Raw genomic sequence first — 26,120 nt, forward strand, 5'->3', positions numbered from 1 at the left:
CGTACTTCGCTCGTCCGCAGGGGAAACAGCCAGGGAGGCTGTCTTCCTGGGGACTCTCAGTGCATAAATGGTCAGACCCTCAGGGCCTCAGATTGGCCTTGTCTCTAGTGTCACGCAATATTTAAGAGTTGTTTTTTTGGTTTTGTTTTTTATTTTTTACAATGACGGGGTCTTGCTATGTTTTCCAGGCTGGTCTCGAACTCCTGGCCTCAAGCGACGCTCTCACCTCAGCCTCCCAAAGCATTGGAATTACAGGCGTGAGCTATCATGCCTGATCTGAGATCTGAGAGTTGTAAGCCCTCTCAGGGCTATGGATGCCTTCGTGTGTTAAGAAAAGTCAGGGAAAGGGGAGGGGCACCCAGTTCTGTTTCCCCGTCGGGACAGTGGAGATGGCGTGGCCTCCGTGGCACAGGGACAGGTGAGGACATGGGCTGCCTGTGCATGCTCACCTCAGGAACTGTGCCCCTGTGGGCCCCAGCGCGATGATCCTGCTGGCCAGGCCCTCCTCCTCGGCCAGTGGGGGTGGCGTGCTGAGCTTCTGGGGCTTGACCAGGCGGCAGGTGATGCGGGTGGGCGCTGCGCATGTCCGTGGTGGGATCACCACTCGCAGGCCGTTGTGGCGACTTCCTCTCATGGAACCACCCCGGGCGTCGACCATGAAGCTCACCAGAAACCTAGGAGTGGGGCAGATGCACGCTGGGCTTCTGCATCCCCTCTGGGAGATGGAGACAGGAGTCCCCGAGCCCTGCGCCCGCCACTCACCCTGTGTGCACCGGGCTGGCCACCGGGCTGATGTTGTCTGAGGTCTCGGTGGCCGGACTGCTGGGGATAAGGGAGTCCTCATCATACTCTTTAGATGCCTGAGGACAGAGAAGAGGTCCTCCTGTTCCACTTCCTCCCTGGCCGGCTGGATGCCGTACCAGGGCATGGAGGCTTGGAAGAGCCTTGCTGCTAGAAACCAGGTGCATGTGGAGAAAGTGCTCCCACAGGACCCCACCGCCCTATCAGACAAGGCTGTCCTGGAGTCTAAAAGGAGACAGGAGCTTCCTCCCACCTCCATGCCTCTCCTGGGCTCAAGACCCTGGGACACAGCCTTGGAATGGATGGAGCCAGTCCTCACCATTCAGTCTGACTCCTGGCCCCCAGGCCCACTGCACCTGCTGCAGACCTGCCCCCTTCTTTCCAGCTCTGCCCACGGGAAGCCCTGCCCTCGGCAGGCCAACTTCCTCTAGGACGGGCACTGCATCCCAGCACCATGACCGCCTCACCACTTAGCTGTGGGTGGGCTACCTGCCCTGTGGACATCTGGAGTCCATGAGGTGAACACAACAGATTCCCGCCCTTGTGGGGCTTCCTGCTTCCTCACCTGTATAGCAGGGACTTGCCTTAGGGTAACATTGCAACTACAGGGATGCCAGCCTGCCCTGGCACAGCCAGCAGGACCTGAGCCCGGCCTTGGTGCTCTCTAGATCTTCACGTCTGCTTTTCCCCCAGTCCAGAACATCCTTGTCCCTCACCCTTGTTGATCTAATCCTCTCCACTCCCCACATCTCACCTCCTCCACAGATACTCCCGGCCACCCTGGGGCTGGTTAGGGCCTCCCTGCTCTGCACTCTGCCAGCACTCACACCACACAGTGGAGCACTCCCCTGCTCTCCCTCCCGGTTCTGTGCTAACTGGGTTCACGCGTCCGAGTCCACTCTTTCCGGTTGGGCCCTGGCTCCCAGGAGGCAGGTGTCCAGCCCTCCTGCCTGAGCCTGTCCAGGGCGCACAGCAGGAATCCAGTAAACATCTGCTGGCTGGAATTCCTACCCTAGGCCAAGAGTTGAAGACAGTGGGCTGGTCAAGGACCCGCAGGTTTCTCACTGCTGCTGTCCTGGGCTGCATCCAAGGACTGAGCCACCACAGGATAGGGCCCCATCTGACCATCTCTCCCAGACGCGGCCCACCCAATGCCGCCGATGTTGCACCATTTTAAGGCGTCCAAGCGTGGAATGCCAGTTGGACAGTGAGTGGCATGTGAGCTATCAGTGTCTATTGTGCTATGTACAGGCCACCCCTCAACAATCACTGTCCCGGGGTACTCATGCTCTCCACGTGGGGAAACCACAGACAAGCAGCTTCTTACCTGCTCCTGCTCTTCTGACCTGATCACCACCGTCTCAGGTGTGACACAGGGAATCCTGGGGATGGCTGGAGATTCCACCCTGCGTGCCAAGAACACCAGAACATCACAGGGCTGATCCACATGTGCACACAGCTTCCTCTTCCTCTTGCCTCCAAGTCTCTCCCTCCCGCTTTCCACTCCGGAGCCTGACTGCCCTTCACAACCCGGTGGAAGGACTGCCTCCTCCTCCATGAAGTCCTCCCCAATGACTCCAACCTGCACTCGCCACCCCTTTCTCCTCCTTTAGAACCTGTTGACAGAATCCTTGCTCTGGCTAACAATATATCTTTCTGTGTTGCTATATGACCACTTGGTGTGCATTTCAATCCCACCAAATGAATCGTAAGTTGCTTATGGTCAGGGTTACAGCTCTGTATTTCTTTCTAACGGATGTCTAGCAAATTCAAGTGGAGCAAATGGCCCCGTGGTTTCACTCCCCGCTTGTTCAGGGACATTTCCGTCTTTTCAGAAAACACCTAGGGCTTAGTGTTTCTACAAAGTCGTTGATATTAGATTGCTTTGCAAAATGTCCCTGTGTACACTGTGCCCACGGTGAGATAACTCACAGCAGTCACGGGGGAAATGAGAGATGTGGTCCAGGCAGACCCGAATCTCCCCTGGCTTGTACCGAACATACCTCAGGGGCAGAGGGATGCAGTCAGAGTTCGAGCTTAGCCTGGCAATAGTTTCTAATGTGAATCTTCCTCAACTTTTTTTTTTTTTTTTTTTTTTTTTTTGAGATGGAGTCTCACTCTTATTGCCCAGGCTGGAGTACAGTGGCACAATCTTGGCTCACTGCAACCTCCACCTCCCGGGTTCAAGCAGTTCTCCTGCCTCAGCCTCCCAAGTAGCTGGGACTATAGATGCACACCGCCACATTCAGCTATTTTTCTGTATTTTTAGTAGAGACAGGGTTTCACCATGTTGGTCAGGTTGGTCATGAACTCCGGACCTCAGGTGATCCTCCTGCCTCAGTCTCCCAAAGTGCTGGGATTACAGGTGTGAGCTACCGCACCCGGCCATGTTCCTCAACTTTTGGATGAGAAGTTGAGTGTGCATAAGATGGAGAGGGGGTGTGGATATAAGGCTGTGAATGAGGGGAGCCTGGGAGAGGAGGGGACACTGGAAGAGGAGCAGAGAGGCATCCAGGCAGCATGGTGTGAGGAAGGCCTCCTCCTGCCCTGGTGGCTCAGGTGCACAGCTAGTGCATCCTAAGGTGCAAACCGTCTCTCTCTGCGGGCAGCATGCCCAGCACCTGGCCTGCTGTGCTCTTCCTCCCTCTGGAATCCCTGCTCTGAGCCACAGGGCTACACCTCAGCATCCTCCTAGGGACCCTCCCAGGAGCGCTGCTCACACTTGGTCTAGCTTTGGCACAAAATCCAGGAGCTCCTTCTCTTCATCGACATCCCTGGAATCCGGCCTCTCAGGCTTGGAGCCGATGAGTTCTTCCCCTGAAACAGCAAGAGCTCAAGTGAGCGACAAGGTAGAGGGAGAAGAGTCCCTCTTACTTTTTAAAAAGCTCTGTTCCCACTCCGCCTCTCAGGGCTTGCTCCTGAGGAGTGGGGAAGGCCTTGATGCTGCAAGGAGACCGGGAGCAATGTCTTTGCCCAGTCCTGGTCCTCCAGCTCTGGGACAGAGAGCAGGGCAGCCAGCTCCTGACATCTTAGATGCCTGAGGCTTTGCAGGAAGCCAAAGACACAGCCAGAAAGAACTTTCTTCGCTTAGTTCCAATTCAAAACAGCCCTTTTAGGGTGCAATGACACCAAAGAAGGAACTGCTACTGCTCTTTTCCACTCCACACCAACAGAAGAACAAATTACAGTGGAACTGGACCCACTCATTTCAAAGGGTTGGAGAATTTTCTGTAACTGTGGCAGCCAAAACCTCATTACTTCCAAAACCCATCACAAAGAGGTTCAAACTACGGGTCAATCAGCTGCCTGCACCTCTGACTGCCCCTTTGTTTCTCTCTCCTAGTTTGAACTGGAGCTGGAGCCCCGGCCCTCAACCTTGAGGGGTCATTCAATGCCACCCAGCAGTGAGCACCATGGCTTGTGATCTGGAGCTAACAGGATGGAAGAACAACAGCTCATGCAGTTATGATCACAAACATGGTGGCATGGGCACAGACACAGAGATGGACAGGCAGGAGCTGCCTGCCGGGCATGGGTCTCATGGGTGTGAATTCCTTAGTTTAGTTGAGCTCCTGGCTCCAGGTTATTCGCTGTCAGAGGAAGATGGAAAGCAGGAATGGATTAGTGAGCATCTGGGTTGCTTAGGGTGAAATGCACTCTAGTGAGAAAAGACCACAGGAAACAGAAAGCGTTTCATACCCATTATAGTTATATGAGCAGTTCCTGGAAAGCAAAGGAGAGCAGAGTTGAAAGAAAGACCACATTGAAGGCAGTTAAAGCGAGAGACATATATTATCCAAAGGAGCACCAGACAGCTCTGCTTCTCTAGTTGACAAAGTTATACAACCATGGAATAACCCAGATGGAAAGGACTACCGAGCTGATCCAGCCCACCCCACTATTCAACATCCCCAGAGTTGAGGATCTTACTGCTCAATATCCCCATCTAATTAGTGATGAAATAAGGTTTGTTGGGGGTAGGAAAATACTGGAAGCATTCTGTAGTTCATACAAGCTGAGACTATAGTAATTTCTTTCTTTTTCTTTTAGAGACAGGGTCTGGCTCTGTCACCCAGGCTGGAGTGCAGTGGGGTGATTACAGCTCACTGCAGCCTCAAGCTCCTGGACTCAAGCAATCCTCCCACCTCAGCCTCCAGAGAAGCTGGGACTATAAATGTGCACCACCACACCCCACTAATTTTTAGTTCCAATTTTTTTTTTGTAGAGACGGGGGTCTCCCTTTATTGCCCAAGGCTGGTCTTGAACTCCTAGCCTCAAGCAATCCTCCAACCTTGGCTGCCCAAAATTCTGGGATTGCAGGCGTGAACCCAGGCACCCAGCCAGACTATAGTAATTTCATAATCACAGAAATAACCCAAAACCTACTGACCCGCTATGTGGTTGAAGTGCAGCTTAAAAGGCATTCTCACAGATTTTGAATAATCCACTTAGTATTCATTCAAAGCATAAAGAAAGAACCAGACAGAATTTTATTACAGTTCCTCATGGGCTGAGAGTTGGTCTGAGTAGAACCATGCTCCAATTTGATAACACATCCATTATCTATGCAAACACACATGTGTTTTTGAAACTTCATGGAATTTTAAATTTAGTCAATGTTCCTTCACCTAAGATTGTATTAATAGAGTAGTATTTTTGATAATAGACAACAGCTATAAAAAGCAGGTCTCCCCACTTTCAGTGTCCATCTACAGCTCTTGGGTGTGTTGTAAGGGGGCAAAGCCGGCAGGTGGCAGGAAGCCCCCTTGGAGGGTGCCCAGGGCCCCTCTGTCCCCACCAGCCTGAGCTCATTACCCCAACTTTACCTTCATCTTCCGAGACATCCAGGATCTCATCAACTGTCTCAGGGAAACTCATCCGATGCTTATCACTGACTGACTAAAATGAGAAAAAGCAGATAATTCAACCCAAACTAGAGCCGCACACATTTTTTACCAGCCCAGCGGTTCCCTGGTCACGCCTGTGGGGTGTGCCCCAAACGCAGAAAAACGGACGGAGGAGGTGCTCAGCCTAGAAGCTGCCGGGCGGGAACCACTGAGATGGGACCCGGGAAAACTGGCTTCCCATCTCCCCAAACCCCATCCACTCCACTGCTGCTCGGAATGCTGGTCCTGCCCCGAGTCCTCACGCCGCTAGGTGGCAGCACAGCCCCGCTGGAAGGAGGACAAGTTCCCACCCGTTGGGCGCTGCGCCTCCGACCGGCGTCCTGGAGCCCCAGAACGCACCCCACTTCCAGAGTAACCCCGGGCACGCCTCTGCGCCAGGCTGAGTATGTCCGGGGTGGGTGCGGGGGAGAGGCAGACATACCACGAAACTGGTTTCATCCGTGACGACCTTGAGCACGTCGGTGACAGAAATGTAGCCCAAGCGCTTGGCTATGGCCAGAGGTGTGGTTCCATCCTGGGAAAAGAGCAGCCCGGGTGCAGTCAGAGGATGGAGTCTAGCAGGTGGGGCTGGCCCCTTAGACACAGATCGAGTTCACCTTCTAGTTGTTCAGGAGAACCTGAGTGGACAGATGTCACCGTGGGGCCCAGAACGAGATCCCTGCACGTGTGTGTGCCTAGATGTGTGTTAGCAGCAACACCCAGAGATGGGTGTGGGAGGAGGGAGGGCAGGGGTGCTTTTGATCTGCAGTGTCAAGTGTGGGGCCTTGCAACCCAGCAGGGGAAATCTCCCAAGGAGAAGTCAGGCTCTGCCAAGTGGGTGCCCACCGGGAAGGAGGTCAGGAAGTTAGCAGATGCAGTTTTAGGAAGATGAAGACAGAGGGAGGCTGCTTGCTGCTCCCAAAGTCTGTTCTTGGGTGTCAGTGATGGGGTATTAAAGTAGTTGAATTAATCCATATACTTCAATGAACTCTAATCAGAATACTCAGAAATCACAAATCACCAGAAACACAGCAAGGGCATACTTTCTACTTTGATTCCAAGAGAAAGAGCTACGTGATCATAAATGGATACTGAGGCTTGATTTTTCTTTTGACCTCTCTACTTCTAGGATGTGCCTTGGGCTCTGTTCAGATTCAAGCCCAGCTGCAGCTGCAATTTCTGCAACCCCATCTACAATCAAGGATCCACTTTTGTGTGTGTGTGTGAGACAGAGTCTCACTCTGTCGCCCAGGCTGGCGTGCAGTGGCGCAATCTTGGCTCACTGTAACTTCTGCCTCCTGGACTCAAGTGGTTCTTGTGCCTCAGCTTCCCGAGTAGCTGGGACTACAGGTGCCTGTCACCTCACTCGGCTAATTTTTTAAAAATATTTTTAGTAGAGACACTCGCCCTGGAGTGTTGGCCAGGCTGGTCTCTAACTCCTGACCTCAAGTGATCCACCTGCCTTGGCCTCCCAAAGTGCTGGGATTACAGGTGTAAGCCACTGCACCCAGCCAAGGGGGTCCACATTATTTCAGAGATAGAAGCAAACATGGAGATAATTTCATAGAACCTCCGCATGGTCAGATGAGAAAGCTCATAGTGAACAATGATTGCTGATGTCACTAAAGATAACCTCGAGCCCTGAAAGATCAGGAACCACCCAGGACATTGAACTATGTTCACTTGCACCATATTGAAAACAGTTTCACATATTTTAGAATGGGTTTCAACAAATATTTATATATACGGTATATATGTGTGTATGTGCATATGTATATGTATATGTCTCTGTGTGTGTGTGTGTGTGTATATATATATATATATATAAAAAGACACAAGGTCTTGCTCTGTCTTCCAGGCTGGCTTTCAAGTGGGCAACTGGAAAATGGACACTGAACTGCAGTGGCGCAATCACAACTCCCTGCAGCCTCGACTTCCTGGACTCAGGCTATCCTCCCACTTCAGCCTCCCAGTTAGCTGGGACTACAGCTAATATGTGTCACCACATCCACATAATTAAAAAAATTATTTTGTAGATTCAGGCACTCACTGTGTTGCCCAGACTGGTCCTGAACTCCTGCCCTCAAGCAATCCTCCCTCTTTAGCCTCCCAAAGTGCTGTGATTACAGGCGTGAGCCACTGCACTCGCACTCAAGAAGGATATTTTAATAAACATAAAAGAGGAGGGAAAATGGTGCTTAAAAGGAAAACAATCAATTCACCAGAAAGAGGAACTGATCACAGTGCCCCATCCCCAGGGTATCCAAGGTAGCTATGGCTTTAGGGTCTTGCGGCCCCGTCCAGGCCCCAGACATGTGCATTAACCTCTATGGTTAGGGGAGGTCACCCAGGGCTGCTGCCACGGGGAGCAGTTTTCTAACTCAGGAGAGAGAGTGTACTCACCGAGCTGACCTCGTTTGGGGAAGCACCGTTTTTCAGAAGCAGAGTCACGACGTCTGTGTGTCCCTGCTGGGCTGCCTGGTGCAGGGGGCTGTATCCTAGCTGCAAAGCAAGCAGACATTTTGGCAGGGTTAGCCAACCATTAGACAGAGACCTGCCTACACATGATAGTGCCTGTCCATCTTCGAAGTGGGACATTAATAAAATGCATTTTCCCCCTTTCTTCCTTCAGTGTCCACGGTCAACTGTGGTGGAACCCCTAGTGGCCCAGAGCAGCAGCTCTGGCTGCACCCTGATGTGGCATGGAGAAGGGTCAGCGCAGGAGTCGGGGCTAGGGCATCCCTGTACCTTGGTCTTGGCGTTTACATCTGCCTGGTGCTGCAGCAGAAACTTCACCAGCTTGATGTTTCCGTAGTGACTGGCCACATGGAGGGGAGTGTAGCCCATCTGAAAAGCAGATGAGAAGGAGTGACCAGAGCTCTCCTGAGCTGGGCATCACATGAAATCCTTCCCAAAGCAGCCGATTCAAAGAAAAAATGGACAGGGAGCCCCTTGAAGGCTGACACTGACAAGCTGAATGGCTGCTGCTGGGCAGAGACCACCAGGCTGAGATGCTTGTGGGAGACCCAAGGGGAGACGTCAACCTGGCAACTGGAAAATGGACACTGAACCGCAAGAAGAGGGCTATGCTGGGGTTGTCAGTGCATGGGAGATCTGAGAGCTTTGGAGGTGAGTGAGGTCCCCCAGGATAAAGTGGAGGGTGAAAAGTGGGGCTGAGGGAGTGAGGCCAAGGCAGAAGAGAGAGAGAGGGAAACCTGGAGAGAGCAGCGTCACAGAATCCCAGGGGGCTATTTCAAGAGGAAGAGATAGCCTTCAGGCCTGGGAATGGCGCTGAGATGAGGGCAGATGGGGATGTGAGGTCATGTTCACTCCAATGACAACAGGCTTATTTCCATTAGAAAGCTGAAATCCCATTGAAAAACCCCCAAAAGGCTGTCCAAGTGACTTAGTTGTGGCGTGATGGAATTTACGGGAACTGATCATTGCTTATTGAAATGCATGGGCTTGGGACATTTGCTCATGTGAGTCTGGGCTGTTCAAGGAGTCTGTCCTGCTGAATTTTGTGGTAATGCTTCCTGTGGGCAGGCAGGCCAAGGCCCTCTGAGCTCCTTGGTCCCAAGTGTCCCGGGAAGCTGGTGCCAGATTCCAGAGACCACCCAAGCGCAGGTTCTTCCCATAATGGGGTGACTTTGGGATCCTCGAGGACATTCTAACCCACAGGACAGGGTCTTTTGGTGCAGGACCCCAAAAGACTAAACAGGGCCTGCAAGTGAAGCCTCAAAGATCCAGAACATTCTTAGATTTTAAGCAGGTTCCTGTGGAAGCTGTAGGCAGTTGGAGACAAAACAGTTTCCAGACTTTTCTCAGGGTGACTTCAGCATAACATTGTTGCTGGCATTTCTGTGCTACTCTGGAGGGGGCAGGAGTTCCTGGTCCTGTCACTGTCCCTTCCTTTTAATATGGTTCCCTTGTGGGGAAAAGAAACAAAATGTGGCTTCTTCCATGAAGCCCGCCTCCTCGCACCGACTAAAAACACCACCTCTGCCCTCTGTGCTCCCAGCTCCTCTCTTAAGAGTAAATATCAGATCACGCTCTTCCTTCCTGTCCCTGGCGATCACCTCCACACCAAACTGCAGACGCCTTGATGCCAGATTCCATTCACATAGCTCCTTGCACACATCAGAGGTTCAGAGAAAGCTGAACTGAATTTAACCAAGTGCTGGAAGAAAAGGAGCTAAGCTTTTGTGTGAATCTGGGGAAACTTGACATTTTGACATGCTGACTACTCGTATTAGACAGGTCTTAGAGTCATGATTAAACATTCGTCCCACTTTCTCTCTGCAGAGGCTCAAAGGTCTAGCAAACTTTAAAAATCCCCCATGGGAAAGTGAGGTAATTAGGAGTAGCGTTTTCAAACTCCACTGCCCGCTCTAGGAAGTGGCAGGGAAGAATGTTCCACTGGGTCTTCGGGGTTTCAAAGCCCCGTGGAAGATTCAGTTCTGAAGTGTGAGCAAGCAGTCCACACAGACTGAAGTTCCAGCTGCCTGCCTTACCCGGGTGGTGGCATCCACCATGACGCCGTGTTTGATCAGCACGTCTGCCACTGGAACGTGGCCTTCCTGTGCTACCAGATGGAGAGGAGTGAGTCCACTCTGCAAAGAAAAAGATGTTCATTACCTTCTAGCAAGTAAAGAATTCCAGGCCACAAGGAAAGAGCTCTGAGGTCTGGGAGCTGAAGCTGACTTTGCAGTCACCAACTAGTTATTTGGCTCCAGGCAAAGCTCTTCTTGTTCTGGGCCCCAATGTCCTTATCTAAAAAGTAAGGTGGTTACACTAGACCAGGGGTTGGCAACTTTTTCTGTTAAGGGCCAGATGATCAATATTTTTGGCCATGTCTCTGTATGACTAACATTTAAATGAATGGGCATGGCTGTGTTCCAATAAAACTTTATTTACACAAACAAGTGGTGGACCAGATTTGGCCCACGGGCCCGTAGTTTCCTGACTTCTGATCTAGATGAACTTTATGGCACTTTCCCAGTGTTGGTGCTTTATGGACTTCCCAATAAAGAATGCCCTATTTCCATGGTGAATTTCAGAGCCCTGTAGCCTTGGTTTCCTAATCTAGACAATAGGGGTTATCATGGATCCATCTCAGGGGCAAGGTGAGGAGTGCTGGAGAAAGCACAGGTGAAGCACATTGAGAGGCACACAGTGCTGTTTAAATGAAGCACACTGGCTGGGTACGGCAGCACATGCCTGTCATCCCAGCACTTTTGAAGGCCAAGGTGGGTGGATCACCTGAGGTCAGGAGTTCGAGACCAGCCTGGCCAACATGGTTAGACCCCCATCTTCACTAAAAATACAAAAATAAGCAGGGCATGGTGGCTCATGCCTGTAATCCCAGCTGCTTGGGTGGCTGAGGCAGGAGAATCACTTGAACCTGGGAGGCAGAGGTTGCAGTGAGCCGAGATCGCACCACTGCACTCCAGACTGGGTGACAGAGCAACACTCCATCTTAAATAAATAAATAAATAAATAAATAAATAAAGTACCATACTGTTATCACTGCGCAGCCAGTGCTGGCATGGTCAAGAGGGCAAAGCATCCCACCAGGAGTGAACGGACCATATTCTTGCACGTGGCATCACAGCTTCCTCAGGAAGGCAGTAAGGTATCAGAGATGTTGTTTGACGTGTGGGCACCCACAGGAAAATGTCAGAAAAGTCTTCTCTCCCCTGGACTTTGCCTCAATACCCTTTGCTTACGTGGGACCAACAAAGCTGGATTTCTCTGTAGGCACAGACCATGTCCCCTCTACGGGACTCCACTTGCCCTCCTCTGCCTTCTGCACATCCCACAGGCTGACCAGAGGCTTGTGGGTAGTCATGACACCCCACCACATGCCACTGTGGCCAGAACTGGCGGGCCTGTCCTGCAGGCAGACCGGGGATGGCTCAAATGAGAACAGTCCTCAGTTGAGGAGTGACTGTCAGCCTCTCAGGCAGGCGCTCTGCCTCATTCTTGAGCTAACACCAATAATCTGCCTCGTGAGGGCGGCGTGTGGATGACAGAGTGGGTTACCAGTCACCTTACTGTGTCCTGTCAAAGCTCCCATTAAGTGGGGCAGTGAAGGAACCCAGAATGCCATGAGATATAATGAATATAATGGTCCTACCAGAACGGTTCCCTCATTGGGGGTCAACTGTTCAAATTTGTACAAAATGTGCCAGATTTTGTACAAAATCTACAGGTTTTTAAGAAATCTTAAGTTGCCCTGAAAATGCTTGCCTTTCTGAGTATTTGCTATGTGAATATATCATCGAAGAAGTGGTTGTTCACATTGCGTGGTTCCACTTATATGAAATGTCCAGAACAGACAAATTCCTAGAGACTGAAAGATTGGCGGTTGCGAGGGACCGGGGGCTCTGGGGGAAGCGGGAAGTGACTGCTAACAGGTACAGGGTTCCCTTTGCGGGTGATGCAAGTGTTCTAGAGTTAGATCATAGGCTGCTGAATTCTGTAAAAATACTAAAAAACATTGAATTGTAGCGTTTGAAAGGGTGCCTTCTAGGTGAATTATATTTCGATAAAACTGTTATTTAAAAAAGAAGTGATTTTTAGTCTTTTTTTGGGTCACACATTCCTTTGAGAAGCTGAGAAACACTGAACACTTCACCCAGAAAACTGCTCACACACCCTTCCTCCCCAGATGTGTGCGCAGTTTTAGAAGGCTTTATCCTCACATACCTATTGTCGCTGGAGTAAGAACTCCTAGTGTATAGGTCAGTAGTTTTAAAACATCTTTCCCCACAGAACATAGAATATTTAGTCCCAAATGATAGAATGTACTTCTGAAGGTAGGCACCGGCCTATATTTGGGAAAGTGTATTATGGATTTTAATATTGATCTTTCTGCAGATCCTTAAGTCAATCTGTTTAGAAAGATCAGCAAAGGCTTTGGCATCAGAAAGGCTCAGAATCCTGCCATCTTGGGAATAAGCAACCTTTCTGTTTATTCATTTATAAAATGAAGGTGAAATGTACACAGGGCTGTTCCAAGGTTTACACACACACAGCCCTAACTCAGAACCTGGGCACACATAGATACTTAATATGCAGACACCACACGTTGTTAGCCAGCACTCAGGGCAGATCCAAAGACGTCATGTCTACCTTGTTCCCCAGGTTGCCATTGGCTTGTTTCGAGAGCAGCAGAGCCACCATCTCTGCGTGGCCCTCCTGGGCGGCCAGGTGAAGGGGCGTCACACCTTGCACCGACTCGGCATTTGCTGAGCCCCCATACTGCAGCAGACTGCGGGCCACCTCCACCTGGTTCTGCTTGGCAGCGATGTGCAAAGGGGTGTAGCCATTCTGAAACAGAAGAAGCCACCCAGGGCCTGGTTACAGGAATGCTGAGCTGACAATATCAACACATGAGCAGGGGCTGAGTCTGGTTCTTGGCCAGCTGGACACCCAATGAGCAGGGCTGGCGTCACCCAGGAGCAATTTAGGTAAACAAACAAACAAACAAACAAAACCCATTTGATTTAGAGCCAGCGCCTCAGGCTTGCAGAGCCTCTGTATGTCCACCTTTTTTCACCATGTGTTTTCTGTTATGCTCTAACAAACTTCTGGACAGGAAGAGAACAACTGGAAGGCCAGGTAAGGAAATGAAAGGTTCTCATTTCTTCCTTCCTGCAATAAGAGCCAAAACCCCCAAATATTTCATAAAGAAGAAGAAACAACAGCCCCTTTTTTTCCCAGTGCAGCTGGGCCAAGTGCTGCCCTCTGGGCCTTGCCGGCATTAGGCAGGGTGGTTTAAGGGACATGCACCTGGCAAGGGACTTGAGGATGTGGGACAGTCCTCACTCCACTGTTAACTATCTGTGTGACCCAGGGCAAGATATTCCATGACCTAGACTTCCTTCTGTATCTTTTAGGTCATTAAAAGTGGATAATAGCGTCTATCTTTTTAATTTCTCAAAGTTGTTAGGTAGACCAAACATGATACTATATGTGAAGGTATGTTCCAAAATTAAGATATAAAAAGTTGGCAGGGCACAGTGGCTCATGCCTGTATTCCCAACACTTTGGGAGGCTGAGGTGTGAGGATCACTTGAGGCCAGGAGTTTGAGACCAGCCTGGGCAACATAGCTAGACCCTATCTCTACAAAAAAATTAAAAAATTAACTGGGCATGGTGATGCATGCCTGTAGCTACTCAGGAGGCTGAGGTGGGAGGATGGCTTGAGCTAAGGAGTTGGAGGTTGCAGTGAGCTCTGATCGTACCACTGCACTATGGCCTGCAGTAGAGTAAGACCTTGTCTCTACACATGAAAGTTTTAAAAAGCAATGCACCTGTGTGTCATGGTTTTGTAGTGCACTGGTTTGCAAGACATTATAATTGCATAATGAGATGAAGGAGCTTGCCTCAAAAGTAAATCAATGATGTCACTGTGCACTGTTTATTCAGCCAATTTTTGTTTTTATTATTATCATTGATAGCAAGACTGTCTTAATGAAGGAAGCAGTGCATGGGTTTACACTCTGGAGCACACTCCTTATCTCCCTGCAGGCAGGAGACGGTTCCCAGGTGGGCGCCTTTGCTCATCACTGCCAAAAACCACTTTTACCTGCGTTATCTTTTTTGTGCTTCATTAAAACCACATAAGGTCACTAGGGCAGGCATTTTTATTATTATCACATCGTGTGGAGAAAGAGGCCAATTCTCTGTGAGGTTAAGCGCCTTATCTAATGTCACATAGTAAGCAGAACAACAGATAACCCAGCCCTGACCTTCTGATTGTACAGCGCAGGTAATTCCACCTGGAACAGTGGTTCTCAAACTCTGATGTGTACACAATCCCTTGGGACCTTGTTAAAATGCAGTGTCTGATTCAGAGGCACTAGGGGGGGCCCAAGATTGTGCATTTCTAGCAAGCTCCCAGGTGATGCTGACAATGCTGGTCCAGGGACCACACTTTCAGTAGCAAGGCCCTAGGGCACTCAGGGTTAAGGGCAATGCCAGGCTGGAGGACGTCCTGGACATGTGCCCACCCAGGCCCATAGCAGATGGCTGCCTAATGTGGGATCTGTCTCAGGGCACGAGATTTCCCCACCTCGGCCAGCATTCCTCTGGCTGAGGACTGAGTTCTCCCTGCCAGCCACTCTCTTACTGTGGAAACTAACATTTCTGATTCTGCCAGGATCACTGGTCAGGAAGAGGAAAGGGAAAGAAAGGTGCCGGCCAAGGCCGTCAAAGCCCTAGGTACAGAGAAAGCTCAGCAAAGTGGGCCCATAGGCGGCTTTTGTGGTGAAATGAAAAGTTGTGACTTACCCAAGGAATTGAATTAAATTGAAAAATCATTCTTTTTGAAGAATGACGAGTGATAATCCTTTCTAGTATTCTTCCTTTTTAATTTGATTATGTTATGAGAAAACATTAAATTGTTCTTTGTAGGTTGTGTTCATGTAACAAGATCGGCATTTGGATTATAATAAGTTTAATTAAACAGCATGATTTTTGCACTGTATTAAAAGAGAGCAAAGGAATGGGGTGCGATACCACAGATCCAGCCTGAGATGCAGGGTCGGCTCAAAATGGAGCTAAGCCTCCCCATAACGAGACACAGAACACCAGTCAGCGCCGGCCCAGAGAAGCCTTTCACTATGGAAACGAAAAATTAAACCCTAAGCCCTCAAACAGACCTCAGTTGGGCCAAAGAGATCCCAGAAAAACCTTAAAAACTGAATTCCCAGCCATGAAGGAAGAAGGGAGGTTGGACATGCCTTGCTATACCCACTCCCTTTCGGAGTTTAGGCACAACTGACCAACATTCATGTTAAAAGAGATCATAAGACTAACTAAAGGGACTCTTTGTGACAAGACACCAAATTATCAACAGGACCCAAGGCCACAATAGGCAAGGGCTGAGTCACACACCCCCTAGAGGTCACTCGGCCCAGGACACTGGTGAACAGACCCTTCTCTCAACTTAATTCTTTTCTGCTGATTCCAAACTTTTAGATAAAGCTTTACTCCTTTAACCAACTGCAAATTAAAGAATCTCTGAATCTGCCTATAACCTCTGGGCCCCTGTTTCTAGGTATTTTTGTCAATATATACCTTCCATGTATTGATTTATGTTTTTACCTATAACTCCTGCCTCCCTAAATGTATAAAACCAAACTGTAACCCGCCCCAGACACGCTTTCTCAGGACCTCTTGATACTGTGTTGCCCAGGGCCATGGTTATCACATCCGCTCAGAATAAACCTCAGAAATACTTTATGGAGTCTGGTTTTTCCATTAATAACTACATGAAAGCAATGATTATTAGGCTTTTTTTTTTTTTTTGAGACAGAGTGTCACTCTGTTGCCCAGTCTGGAGTGCAGTGGTGAGATCTTGGCTCACTGCAATCTCTGCCTCCCGGGTTCAAATGATTCTCCTGTCTCAGCCTCCCAAGTAGCTGAGATTAGAGGTGCATGCCGCCATGCCCAGCTAATTTTTGTATTTTTAGTAGAGGCGGGGTTTCACCATGTTGGCCAGGATGGTCTTGAACTCCTGACCTCAAGCGATCGGCCTGCCTCGGCCTCCCAAAGTGCTGGGATTACAGGCTTGGGCCACTGTTCCTGGCCCTATTAGGCCATCTTTCGATGTACAAAGGACCATCACTTGAGCAATCTGCAGTGTGTTCATGGATGTATCCTCAGGAATCCCAAGCTACCTGGGAAGCAGTGATGTCCACACTGGCAAGGCCAGCCCCCTGTCCTGCCCAAGAGTAGGCCTGCCCTGGACATGGCTCAGGCTGCCAGGTAAACCTCTGGTTAAAATTGAGATACAAGTGCCACTGTCACTCTCAGAACACGGAGTGTTCACAGAACAGAGCTTCCCCTAAACCAGGACTGAAAGGAACGAATGAACTTCTGCAGGTGACAAGGACAAGGACAACTAGGCTGGAAAGTCATGGAGAGGGGAGGGAGGAATGTGTGCCCGCAAAAGGCTCTTCTTTCCCAAGGAAATGAGCTCATCCTAAGGAATGCATACGGAGGGAGCTCTGCCCAAATGTTCAAACATTAGCATCAAAATTAGAAAGGGGAGGGTTTGGTTTGGGTGCAGAGAGATTTGCATGTGAAATTCTACAAAATTGCCAGACTACTTTGGAAACTATTTTTTGCCATGGAAACAAAGCCCATCTGTACAGGGTTTGTGCTTGGATTTAGTTCTTTTTAAATATAATGAACCTGGCTCCCTTTCCTTTTATATAAGTAGGGGAGTGAGGAGGAGGAAGGGAGTCCAGGTTTTTATTTTTAGAGGCAGGAGTAAGTCGACATCGCAGCAGGGCCGTGTGCTCCCTCTGCACAGCGACGTGGGGCTCGCTGCAGCAGTAGCGAGGACAGGAGGAGACAGAGCTGTCGGGAGCCGGCGTCTGCAGAAGAGCGATGCTGCAAGATGGGGACACGCGTCTGTCCAGGGAGGGAGAACGCGCCGCAACGACACTGAGGCTCCCCGCCTGGGCTGCGGCGGCCCTAAGCCAGCAGGTGTTGGCTGGAGTCATGCGTGGTCCCACCCTTAGGCTCCTTCTCTGTGGCACTTGGACACCTGCCACATGACGGATCGCCAGGGTTTGCTCTCCCATAGATTATCCTGTTTCCCGTGCGCCTGGCTGCCCCACAGAGTGCGGGGACTGTGTGTGGCTTTTGTCTTCCTGGCCCCGCTCCCTCTCCTCTCCCCTTCTCCCCGCTGGCCACCAGTCTCATGGCACCTACCCCTACACAGCCTTGTCTTCCCACAGCAGGCAGCCTGTTCCCAAAAATGATCCTTCCAGCTTCATCCTTGTACTACCCAATCCCGTGGGGTCTTCCAGAAGCTACCCATCTGCTCCCTCCTCTGATTCCCTCAAGAGTCACGGAACCTGCTGCTCTGAGCAGCTCGCCTCTGTAGCTGGTGTGAGGCCGGGCCAACGTGTCTCATATTTAGGTAAGCCTCTCTACAAAAATGCCACCATCGAAAAGTCTGATCTCAGAGAGAAATGAATTTGGAGGTGATCATTCTCATTTTAAAGAGGTCCCTTGCTTCCAGGTTCCAGCAAGCTCACCAGCAGCCCTGAGGATTTCTCAAAGTACGGTCGCTGTGGCCCCAGCCCCGGAACCACGCAGAGAGTAGGTTAAAAATGAGGCTTCCAGGCCACACTGCACAGTCCCACAGAGTCGGAATCTGCTAGAACCAGGCTCACCACTCCCCAGGGATTTTTATCCACACCGATCTCTGACAGTCAGTTTACAAAACCCAGCTGACGTGCAACTGCTTGGGGACACATTTGCTGTATAAAACAAGTTCTGCCTCTGCGAGGTAAGCCCTGGCTGGGAATTGTTACCCACTTCCCATCCCACTCCTGGACCCTGAATAGCACGATTACAGGACAGGTAACATGTGTGAAAGTGAGGCATGATTTCTGAGGTAAAAATAGCTACAGAACGCAAAACGCCTGGGCTGCTGCGGAAACCCCCCTCCCTGAGGGACTGGAAGGTAGCAGGTGACCTGCTCTCCGGGGGCAGCTGGGGAGAGGCGCCAGTCTTACCCAGGCGGGGCTGTGCGGGGAGCCACCCCGGGGAAGCAGCAGCTTGACGATGTCCAGGTTGTTGTGATGGACGGCCACGTGCAGGGGGGTCAGGCCATTCTGCAGAGGACAAAGACAAAAGAGACCAGATGTCACTCCCACGGACTTTCTCCCAGGGCTCCCTTTAGGCATGGCAGCACCTATTTTACACAGTAAAATCCTGTTTAAAATCCCTCCCAGGCCAGTCTTAACTTGGAGTCACGACAGAATGTCGGGACAGGACCCAGAGCCCTGTGGGAACCAGAGGGGACGTGGGCGGTGAGGTCAGCACATTCGCCCAGAGAAGGCCGTCGAGTCTTTCCAAACGGATAAGGCCGTTGACAGAAAGGCCAGTCTTTCCAAAGGGCGTTCTCTCTCGATGCTACCCATGGAAACATGAACAGGCCGGGTGCAGTGGCTCGCACCTGTAATCCCAGAGCTACGGGAGGCTGAAGAGGGAAGATCACCCGAGCCCAGGGTTTGAGACTAGCCTGGGCAACATAGTGAGACCCTGTCTCTATAATTTTTTTTTTTTTAAGTTAGAGCCGGGCATGGTGGCACCTGCTTGTAGTCCCAGCTACTCAGGAGGCTGACACCCAAGGATGGTTTGAGCCCAGGAGTCGAAATTGTAGTGAGCCATAATGGCACCACTGCACTCCAGCCTGGGCAACAGAGAGAGACCCCATCTCAAAAAAAAAAAAAAAAGAAAAGAAAAAAAAGGATGGACAACATAAGCAAGAGATGGAATCTGCAAGAGCTGAATTCCATCCTCTGTTCTTGCCTCTAACCTGAGAGCTGCAGGGGAGGGCGGGGTTCAAACTCACTTTTCCAGCAGCATTCGGGTGTGCGTCCCGCTCCAGCAGCAGCTCTGCCACCCGCACCTTCCCGTACTTGGCCGCCACGTGCAGAGGGGTAAATCCTTTCTGAGGAGAAACACAGGCCGTCAGGACATCGGGGCCCCAGGGCTGTCCTCTCTGAAGAAAGGGCAAAGGAGGCTGCCCCCTTCCGCTGGCATGGAGATGCCAATAAAAGCAAAGGCACAGCCATTTTTGAGCCCTCCAGGAGGCTGAAGACCTGAGGAGTGGGCAGGCATCCCTGCACTTGCTGTACACACTCCTCTGGCGAGAGGGTCTCGACCACCTCGCAGTGGTAGTTGATTGCTGGCTAGCTGAGGGCAGGGTATGAGTCTTAATCCTTCTCATATCCCCAGAACCCGTCTGTGACTTGCCCAAAGCAGGTTTCGACTAATAATTGCGCCACGATAAATGGACGAAGGCTGGCTGGGTGTGTGAGAAGCTGTGGTTGACCTCCCGTTTTGGGGAAGGATGGAGACACATCGGGCTTGCAGGTGGCAGGCAGCCCCGAGTGTGATGACCCTTCCAGTTGCTTGCAACATCACTGAGGTGACAAAGAGAACCAGGCACGAATTCCCCTCCAAGCCCCAGGCCTGGCTGAGTGAGCCTGTTGCTTCCTTAGACCGAGAGGAGGGAGGTTGTACCTTGGTCATGCAGGCCTGGGATGCTTCCTTTTCCAGAAGGGCCAGGACTGTTTCCACGTGGCCCTCACGAGCTGCGATGTGCAGGGGCGTGTGCCCAGCAGTGGTGGCCAGGTTGGGGTTGGCATTGTTTTCCAGCAGGAGCTTCACCATGTTTGTGTGGCCGATGCGAGCTGCACAGTGAAGTGGGGTCTGGTCATCCTGGACCCCGAAGCGAAAGCAAAGAAGAAGAAATGCTGATGTTACCAAATCCAACTTTTCATCTTACAGAGAAGCAAGGCAGGGCCCAGAGAGGGCAAGTGACCTTCTCAAGGTCACACAGCTAAGAAGATGAAGAGTCAGGGTTTGAATCAAATCTCTGAGTTACAGGAACCAATATGCTGTATCCTACTGAATCCTTACAACAGCTCTTCAAGTGAGCTGTTATTTCTACCTAATTTCCCAAAGACCCAGCCCTCCCATCTGTAAAATGGGAATAATAACGTCTACTTGCTAGGGCTCATCTGGGATCAAGCAGATAATGCACACGTTTCTGCGTTTGTGCATAAAAGGCACTCAATGCAGTGTGGTTGCTCATCCGTCTCCCACATCCTTTCTGAGAGGATGCACTTGTCTTTCTGCTTGAACTCTACTTTGATTTTCTCTGTGCTGGGGTCAGGGGAGTCTCAACTGCTGACAGAGAATGAGGACTTTTCCATCCACACCCCCAGCTTCCTGTTTCTGAATGCTGCTGTCGAGCTGCCTGGGCCAGGTCTCATGGGGCCCAGTTGGAGGCATCCCTCGAGGGCCCCAAACACAAATCACAGGCCTGACTCTAAGGAGAACCCATCGTGGCCTGTGGTTAGGAAGCCTGCTGTTGGCCGAGCGAGCAACTGGCAAACTCCACAGCTCTTCTCACTGCCTACTCCTCCAACCCCTGCAAAATGTACTTACAGCAAGGGGGAATCCTCCAGTTTTAGATCAAGTAATTCTTGCCTGATTTTCACTGGCAATGCTTTCTTCAAAAGGTTGCCCGCCTCCTTACACGGCAACTGTCGTCGTTAGCCCAGGACATACTCAGCCCAACCATGCACCTTGGACTTTCCTTATTTTAAAGAAATGTGGCTCTAATGCAAAAATATCCCTGGTCTTCTCAAACCCCCTGCAAAGCAGAGTCGGAGCACGCGGAGCGGCCTGATCGGGATGAAAAGCGATCCCCAGGCCACAGTACTGCAGCCCTGCCTGGAATGAGGATGGGTTCTCTGCACAGTGCTGGAACTGCTCATATCTGAAACCCTTCCCTTCCTGCCTTCACAACTCACCTTGGCCTTGGCGTTGACTTTGGCTTTGTTCTGGAGTAAATATTTGGCCACTTCCGTGTGCCCAGCTCTGGCTGCCATATGTAGCGGGGTCTCCACTTTCTATAAAATAACAAAATTGTAGAACTGTTCATACATGCCTGCTGTCCAAAACTGCACATACAGAGCTAGGAAGTGCAGCTTCGAGTGGCTTGGTGGGTTTTTGTCCAAGAGGTGGAGTTGCCCCAGCAGGCACTCTTTAGTCTGGTGTGTGTGCTTGTGTGCATGCGCATGTATGTATGTGTGTGTGTGTGTGCACGTGTGCAGGTGCAGGCATGAATGTGAGTGCATGTGTGCATCTGTATATTCTAGGTACACTTAAAAGTAAACCCCAGAGCTAATGAATATTCAAAAATGTAAATGTATTCCCAGTGAACACTTATAGACGTTCCAAAATTATTGTCCAAAACAAAACCTCCAAGGTTTACGGATGTGTGAGAAATTTCATCCAGAAAGCGTCAGTACACGGGGATGTCCTCCCCCAGTCTGAAGCATTGGCTATTCTGGGAATTGTAGCTCTGTCCCCAGAGAAGAGGCCCGGGAGCACTGGTGAAAGCTGCCCTCTGAACTCTTGGTCTAGAGGAGCAAGTCCCTTGCCTGCCTGAGGGCTTACCACATTGGAGACGTTGGGCGATGCCCCCCGCTGCAGGAGGTTCTTCACGATGGGAAGGTGCCCCATGAAGGAGGCCACGTGGAGAGGTGTCAGGCCAGACTGAAACAGACAAGGGCAGAGTGAGATAAGTGGGGAGTCTTTCCGCTCCCCTGAAGAAGAGAGAACCTGACGGCATCTAACGCTTTCACAAATGGTTTTCCAAGAAAATGGAGTTATATGAGGTGGGTTTGCTTCCAAGAAAATGGTTGGAGAAAAAAATTACCGTGGGCAAGTTGTGCCCACTCTTACAACTTGCAAAAATTGTGTCTGATCTTGGAAAGCTCCATGAGACTTGACTCATGTTCCCCTGTCTTAGTCACCTCTAATTCATTCCTTCCAGCAGTCCAGACTTGCAGACGCACACACCCCTGCAGCCACACAAAGCTACAAAGAGCGACTCTTAGAGAAGGTGGGTCGGGGGAGACCACGGGCCTGCCCCCAGGCTCCTCTGCAGTCTCTCCTACCTCGGTGACCGCGTCAATTGAGGCTCCCGTCTTCAGCAGCAGCTCCATGACACGAACGTGGTTCTTTTTGCAGGCGATGTGTAAGGGGGTAAAGCCATTCTGCAGCCCACACAAAGGAAGACAGACAAGCAGGAGCTTACACACGGGCCCAAGGAACGCCCAGAAGACCACCTCGCTGCTCTAAAAGGCAGCTGCTGCCCAGGCCACCAGCAGATGCCCACAGACCAATCAATGAATTAATGCCAATTGATTAGTCTTACAATGTCAATTAATGCAAATCACGTAAGAGACAGGTGGCTCTCACTTGATGCACTACATATGTTCCTGAACATGTTGTTTATAAACCTTTTTAAAAAATTTATTCACATTTTGGATGCACTAAAAGATCCTGCTGTTTAAAGTCCCCTAAGGGTAAATTTACAATAAAAGAGTACTTTTGTGAAGCAAATCATGTTCCCTTTTCCCTGAAACCACTGATCATTTTTAGTGAAATGGATTTCTGCTCTAAAGTGTGATGTACTCTGAATATAAACTCTGACGGGCAGAAAAGTATGTTTGTTTTTGTCTGTTTTTCCAGTGCTTTACCCACTTAAGGCAGTGGTTCTCAAACGTGGGAGGTGGTGGTGGGGGGTATCATTTGCACCTCACCGCCAAAACATGTGGCAATGTCTGGGGACATTTTTTATTGTCAACTAGGGAAGGAGAGCTATGAGTGCCTAGTGGGTAGAGGCCCGGGATGCTGCTAAACATCCTACAACACATAAGACCACAAATATCGACCCCAAATATCAATAGTCCTGAGGCTAGGAAATCCCAACTCCCCTACAATAGCATGTGGCCTGCGGGCATTGCTCAGTGAAAGCTTTTTTGAGTGAGTGAGTGAGTGAATGAGCCATCCTCTGCCATCCCTGGAGGATATCCTGCCCCTCAGTTCTGCTGCCCTGGAAAAGGGCAGAGAGGAGATGTGGTTACGGGCATGCTTAGTGCAAAGCTACAGTCCTACTGGATCCCCAGACCTCCCTGGGAGCCCCTGTCCTGGGAAGGAGGCAGAGGAACCACAGAAGGGATTTGCTCTGGGCTTGAGCTTCCCTTTACACGAGTGCCATGAGAACTGCAAGCCCCTCTGTGGACGAAGGATGCTCAGCTCCAGCCACCTCACTCAGACCCAAAGCAGCTCAGAAAGCCACGCAGCCCCTAAGGAATCACTCAGCTCCAGGCCTGACTCCACTGGACAGGTGCCCCAAGCCTGTATACCTACCATGCAGGATGCTTCCTGAGTCCGGTTTCCTGGGCCCAAACTCACCCCTGACCTCGGCCTGGTCACCAGGGGCAGGGGTCGATACCTAGCTGGGTGTGCAGTGGAGGGTGCAAGAGGGGTGCACACAGGGCCCCCACCATCCTGTGCTGTCACACCCCACTTCTCAGGCCTCGAATCTGGGGAGCTCTGGGCACCTGCCACCCTTCCCACAGGTCCAGCCATGCCTCTCTGGTCCTGCCCTGAGCCTGCCCTAACCCTCTGCACCTTCTCCAGCAGCCCCCCACTCACCAGGGCTCTGGAGTTGGGTTTGGCCCCTTTATCCAGAAGGACCTTGGCCACCCTGTGGTGTCCGCAGTGGGCAGCCACGTGGAGCGGGGTCAGGTGGTCCAGGGTGATGTCATCTATCTCTGCGTCGTATTGCAACAGGAGCCGGACACAGTCGAGGTGGTCTCCCTGAGCCGCCATGTGAATTGGGGACAGGCCGTTCTGGGTAAAGAGGAAAACACAAGCAATCACAAAGCCTTCTGGGGCTCGAGCATGGAGATTCAGGACGACTCCAACGTCACTCCCTACTTCTTCCCTACACGATGCTTCCACAAGGCTCCGGAGGGAGCTTGGCTCACCCTGGCCTCCACACTTCTGCCAGTCTCTGACCACAGACATTCTCCTTTCCACCTGGCCAAACCTTCAAAGCCATCTCCAGCAGCCCCATCTCTTCCAGAAAGCTTTCCCTGACCACCCTAGACTCCAGTGGGCTTTCCTTATCTGCGCCATGCACTTGGACCTTATTCTCATATTTGCCCAATTACATTCATAGTTAACTGTTTAGGGGAGTGTATCTTTTCATCTTTTCTCTTTACTTGTATGCCTCTTAAGATCAGTGACTGAGCCTAATATTTCTTCTTAAATGCCCCACAGTGCCCAGTAAATTCATGTAATACACATTGTGGTCCTTAAATTATGCAATTTTGAATAAATGAATGAATGAATGATGATAAAATAGAACTTGGATCTAAATCCCTCTGTTCCTTGTCCCTGTCAAATGCAGTTCAGTTAAAGAAAATTCATTAAGGATACTCACTTCTCAAACAGCAATTTGCTGAAAAAACATTAGAGAGAGAGGAGACTCACTCATTCATTCAGACATTAATTCAACACATACTTATCAAGTGATTAATATGCTCCTGGTATGGGTTAAGCTCTGTGGAAACAGAAGAGAACAGACATAACCCCTGGCCCAAGGAAGCTTGTAGACAAACATGGTGGTGTCTTTCAGTGCCCTGAAGTGGGATGAAAAATGATCAAAGCACAGAGGTGAGAATCAAACAGATGGCGTCCCTGATAAAGGAGGGGCACCGGGAGGGAGGAGGTGAGGCCTAAACTAGGACTTGAAAGGAGCTGAATGGAAGTTCACCAGGAGGACCAAGGAGAACATCCTAGTGAAGGGAGCAGCATGGGCAACATCACAGAGGCAGCTACCCTAGGGGAACCCAGGGGCCTCCATGCAGTTCGACAGGCCAGGGCAAAGTGATGGCAAGCATGGAGGCGGGCTGGAGAGGAGCCCGGGGCTGCGCCAAGAAGGGCTAGGAGCTCAGGACTTGGGACTTCAGCTTTTCGAAAGTGGAAATGAGAGGATTTTCATCAAGGAAGACGCAAATCAGGTTCCATGACAGCAGATGTTAGTGTTACAGGCTGAATTAGGTCCCAACAAAATTCATATGCTGCAGTCTTAACCCCCAGGACCTCAGAATGTGACCTTGTTTGGAAACAGGGTCTTTGGGGATGTAATGAGCTAAAATGAGGTCATTAGTGTGAGTTCTAATCTATGACTGGAGTCCTTAGAAATAGGCAGATTTGGACACCTGCACAGCAGGAAGATGCCACATGAAGATGAAGGCAGAGGTCAGCATGATGCTTCTATAAGCCAAGGAAACCAAAGATTGTGCTCAAACCACCAGAAGCTTGGGGAGAGACCTGGAAAAGATGCTCCCTCACAGCCTCAGAAGGAACCGACCCTGCCAGGCACTGTAGCTCACCCCTGTAATTCCAGCACTTTGGGAGGCCGAGGTGGGCATATCACTTGAGGCCAGGAGTTTGAGACTAGCCTGGCCAACAAGGTGAATCCCCATCTCTACCAAAAATACAAAAATTAGTCAGGTGAGGTGGCATGGACCTGCAAGCCCAGCTACTTGGGAGGCTGAGGCATGAGAATTGATTGAACCTGTGAGGTGGAGGTTGCAGTGAGTGCAGATCACACTGCTGCACTCCAGCCTGGGTGACTGAGCGAGACTTCATCACACACACACACACAAAAAGGCCAGGCACAGTGGCTCATGCCTGTAATCCCAGCACTTTGGGAGGCTGAGGCGGGCGGATCGCCTGAGGTCAGGAGTTCAAGACCAGCCTGGCTAACATGGTGAAACCCTGTCTCTACTAAAAATACAAAAATTTGCCAGGCATGGTGGTGCATATCTGTAATCCTAGCTACTCGGGAGTCTGAGGCACAAGAATTGCTTGAACCCAGGAAGTGGAAGTTGCAGTGAGCCAAGATCATGTCACTGCACTCCAACCTGGGCGACAGAGAGAGACTCTGTCACAAAAAAAAAAAAAAGAACCAACCCTGCTGACACCTTGATCTTGACCCTCCAGCCTCTGAAAGTGTGA

General features: G+C 50.6%; 1 protein-coding gene across 23 annotated transcripts in view; it reads right to left on the minus strand.

The window, feature by feature from the left end:
• Positions 1-26,120, minus strand: part of ANK1 (ankyrin 1) — a 245,627-nt gene that overhangs the window by 46,115 nt on the left and 173,392 nt on the right. For 18 of the 23 annotated variants that reach the window (XM_077943561.1, XM_077943550.1, XM_077943549.1 and 15 more), the window contains exons 10-27: positions 23,745-23,942; positions 22,199-22,297; positions 21,696-21,794; positions 21,047-21,145; positions 19,749-19,946; positions 19,075-19,173; positions 18,233-18,331; positions 12,825-13,022; positions 10,202-10,300; positions 8,436-8,534; positions 8,091-8,189; positions 6,130-6,222; positions 5,628-5,700; positions 4,501-4,524; positions 3,522-3,618; positions 2,129-2,207; positions 763-860; positions 450-674 (exon numbers count right to left, since the gene is read on the minus strand). In XM_077943561.1, the coding sequence (XP_077799687.1) occupies positions 450-674; positions 763-860; positions 2,129-2,207; positions 3,522-3,618; positions 4,501-4,524; positions 5,628-5,700; positions 6,130-6,222; positions 8,091-8,189; positions 8,436-8,534; positions 10,202-10,300; positions 12,825-13,022; positions 18,233-18,331; positions 19,075-19,173; positions 19,749-19,946; positions 21,047-21,145; positions 21,696-21,794; positions 22,199-22,297; positions 23,745-23,942 (2,075 nt within the window). The remainder of the gene's footprint in view (positions 1-449; positions 675-762; positions 861-2,128; positions 2,208-3,521; positions 3,619-4,500; positions 4,525-5,627; positions 5,701-6,129; positions 6,223-8,090; positions 8,190-8,435; positions 8,535-10,201; positions 10,301-12,824; positions 13,023-18,232; positions 18,332-19,074; positions 19,174-19,748; positions 19,947-21,046; positions 21,146-21,695; positions 21,795-22,198; positions 22,298-23,744; positions 23,943-26,120) is intronic. The other 5 variants (XM_015145302.3, XM_077943554.1, XM_077943560.1 and 2 more) reach the window with 1 other exon arrangement.

This window comes from Macaca mulatta, chromosome 8 (assembly GCF_049350105.2).
Source record: "Macaca mulatta isolate MMU2019108-1 chromosome 8, T2T-MMU8v2.0, whole genome shotgun sequence".
Classification (NCBI taxonomy): domain Eukaryota; kingdom Metazoa; phylum Chordata; class Mammalia; order Primates; family Cercopithecidae; genus Macaca; species Macaca mulatta.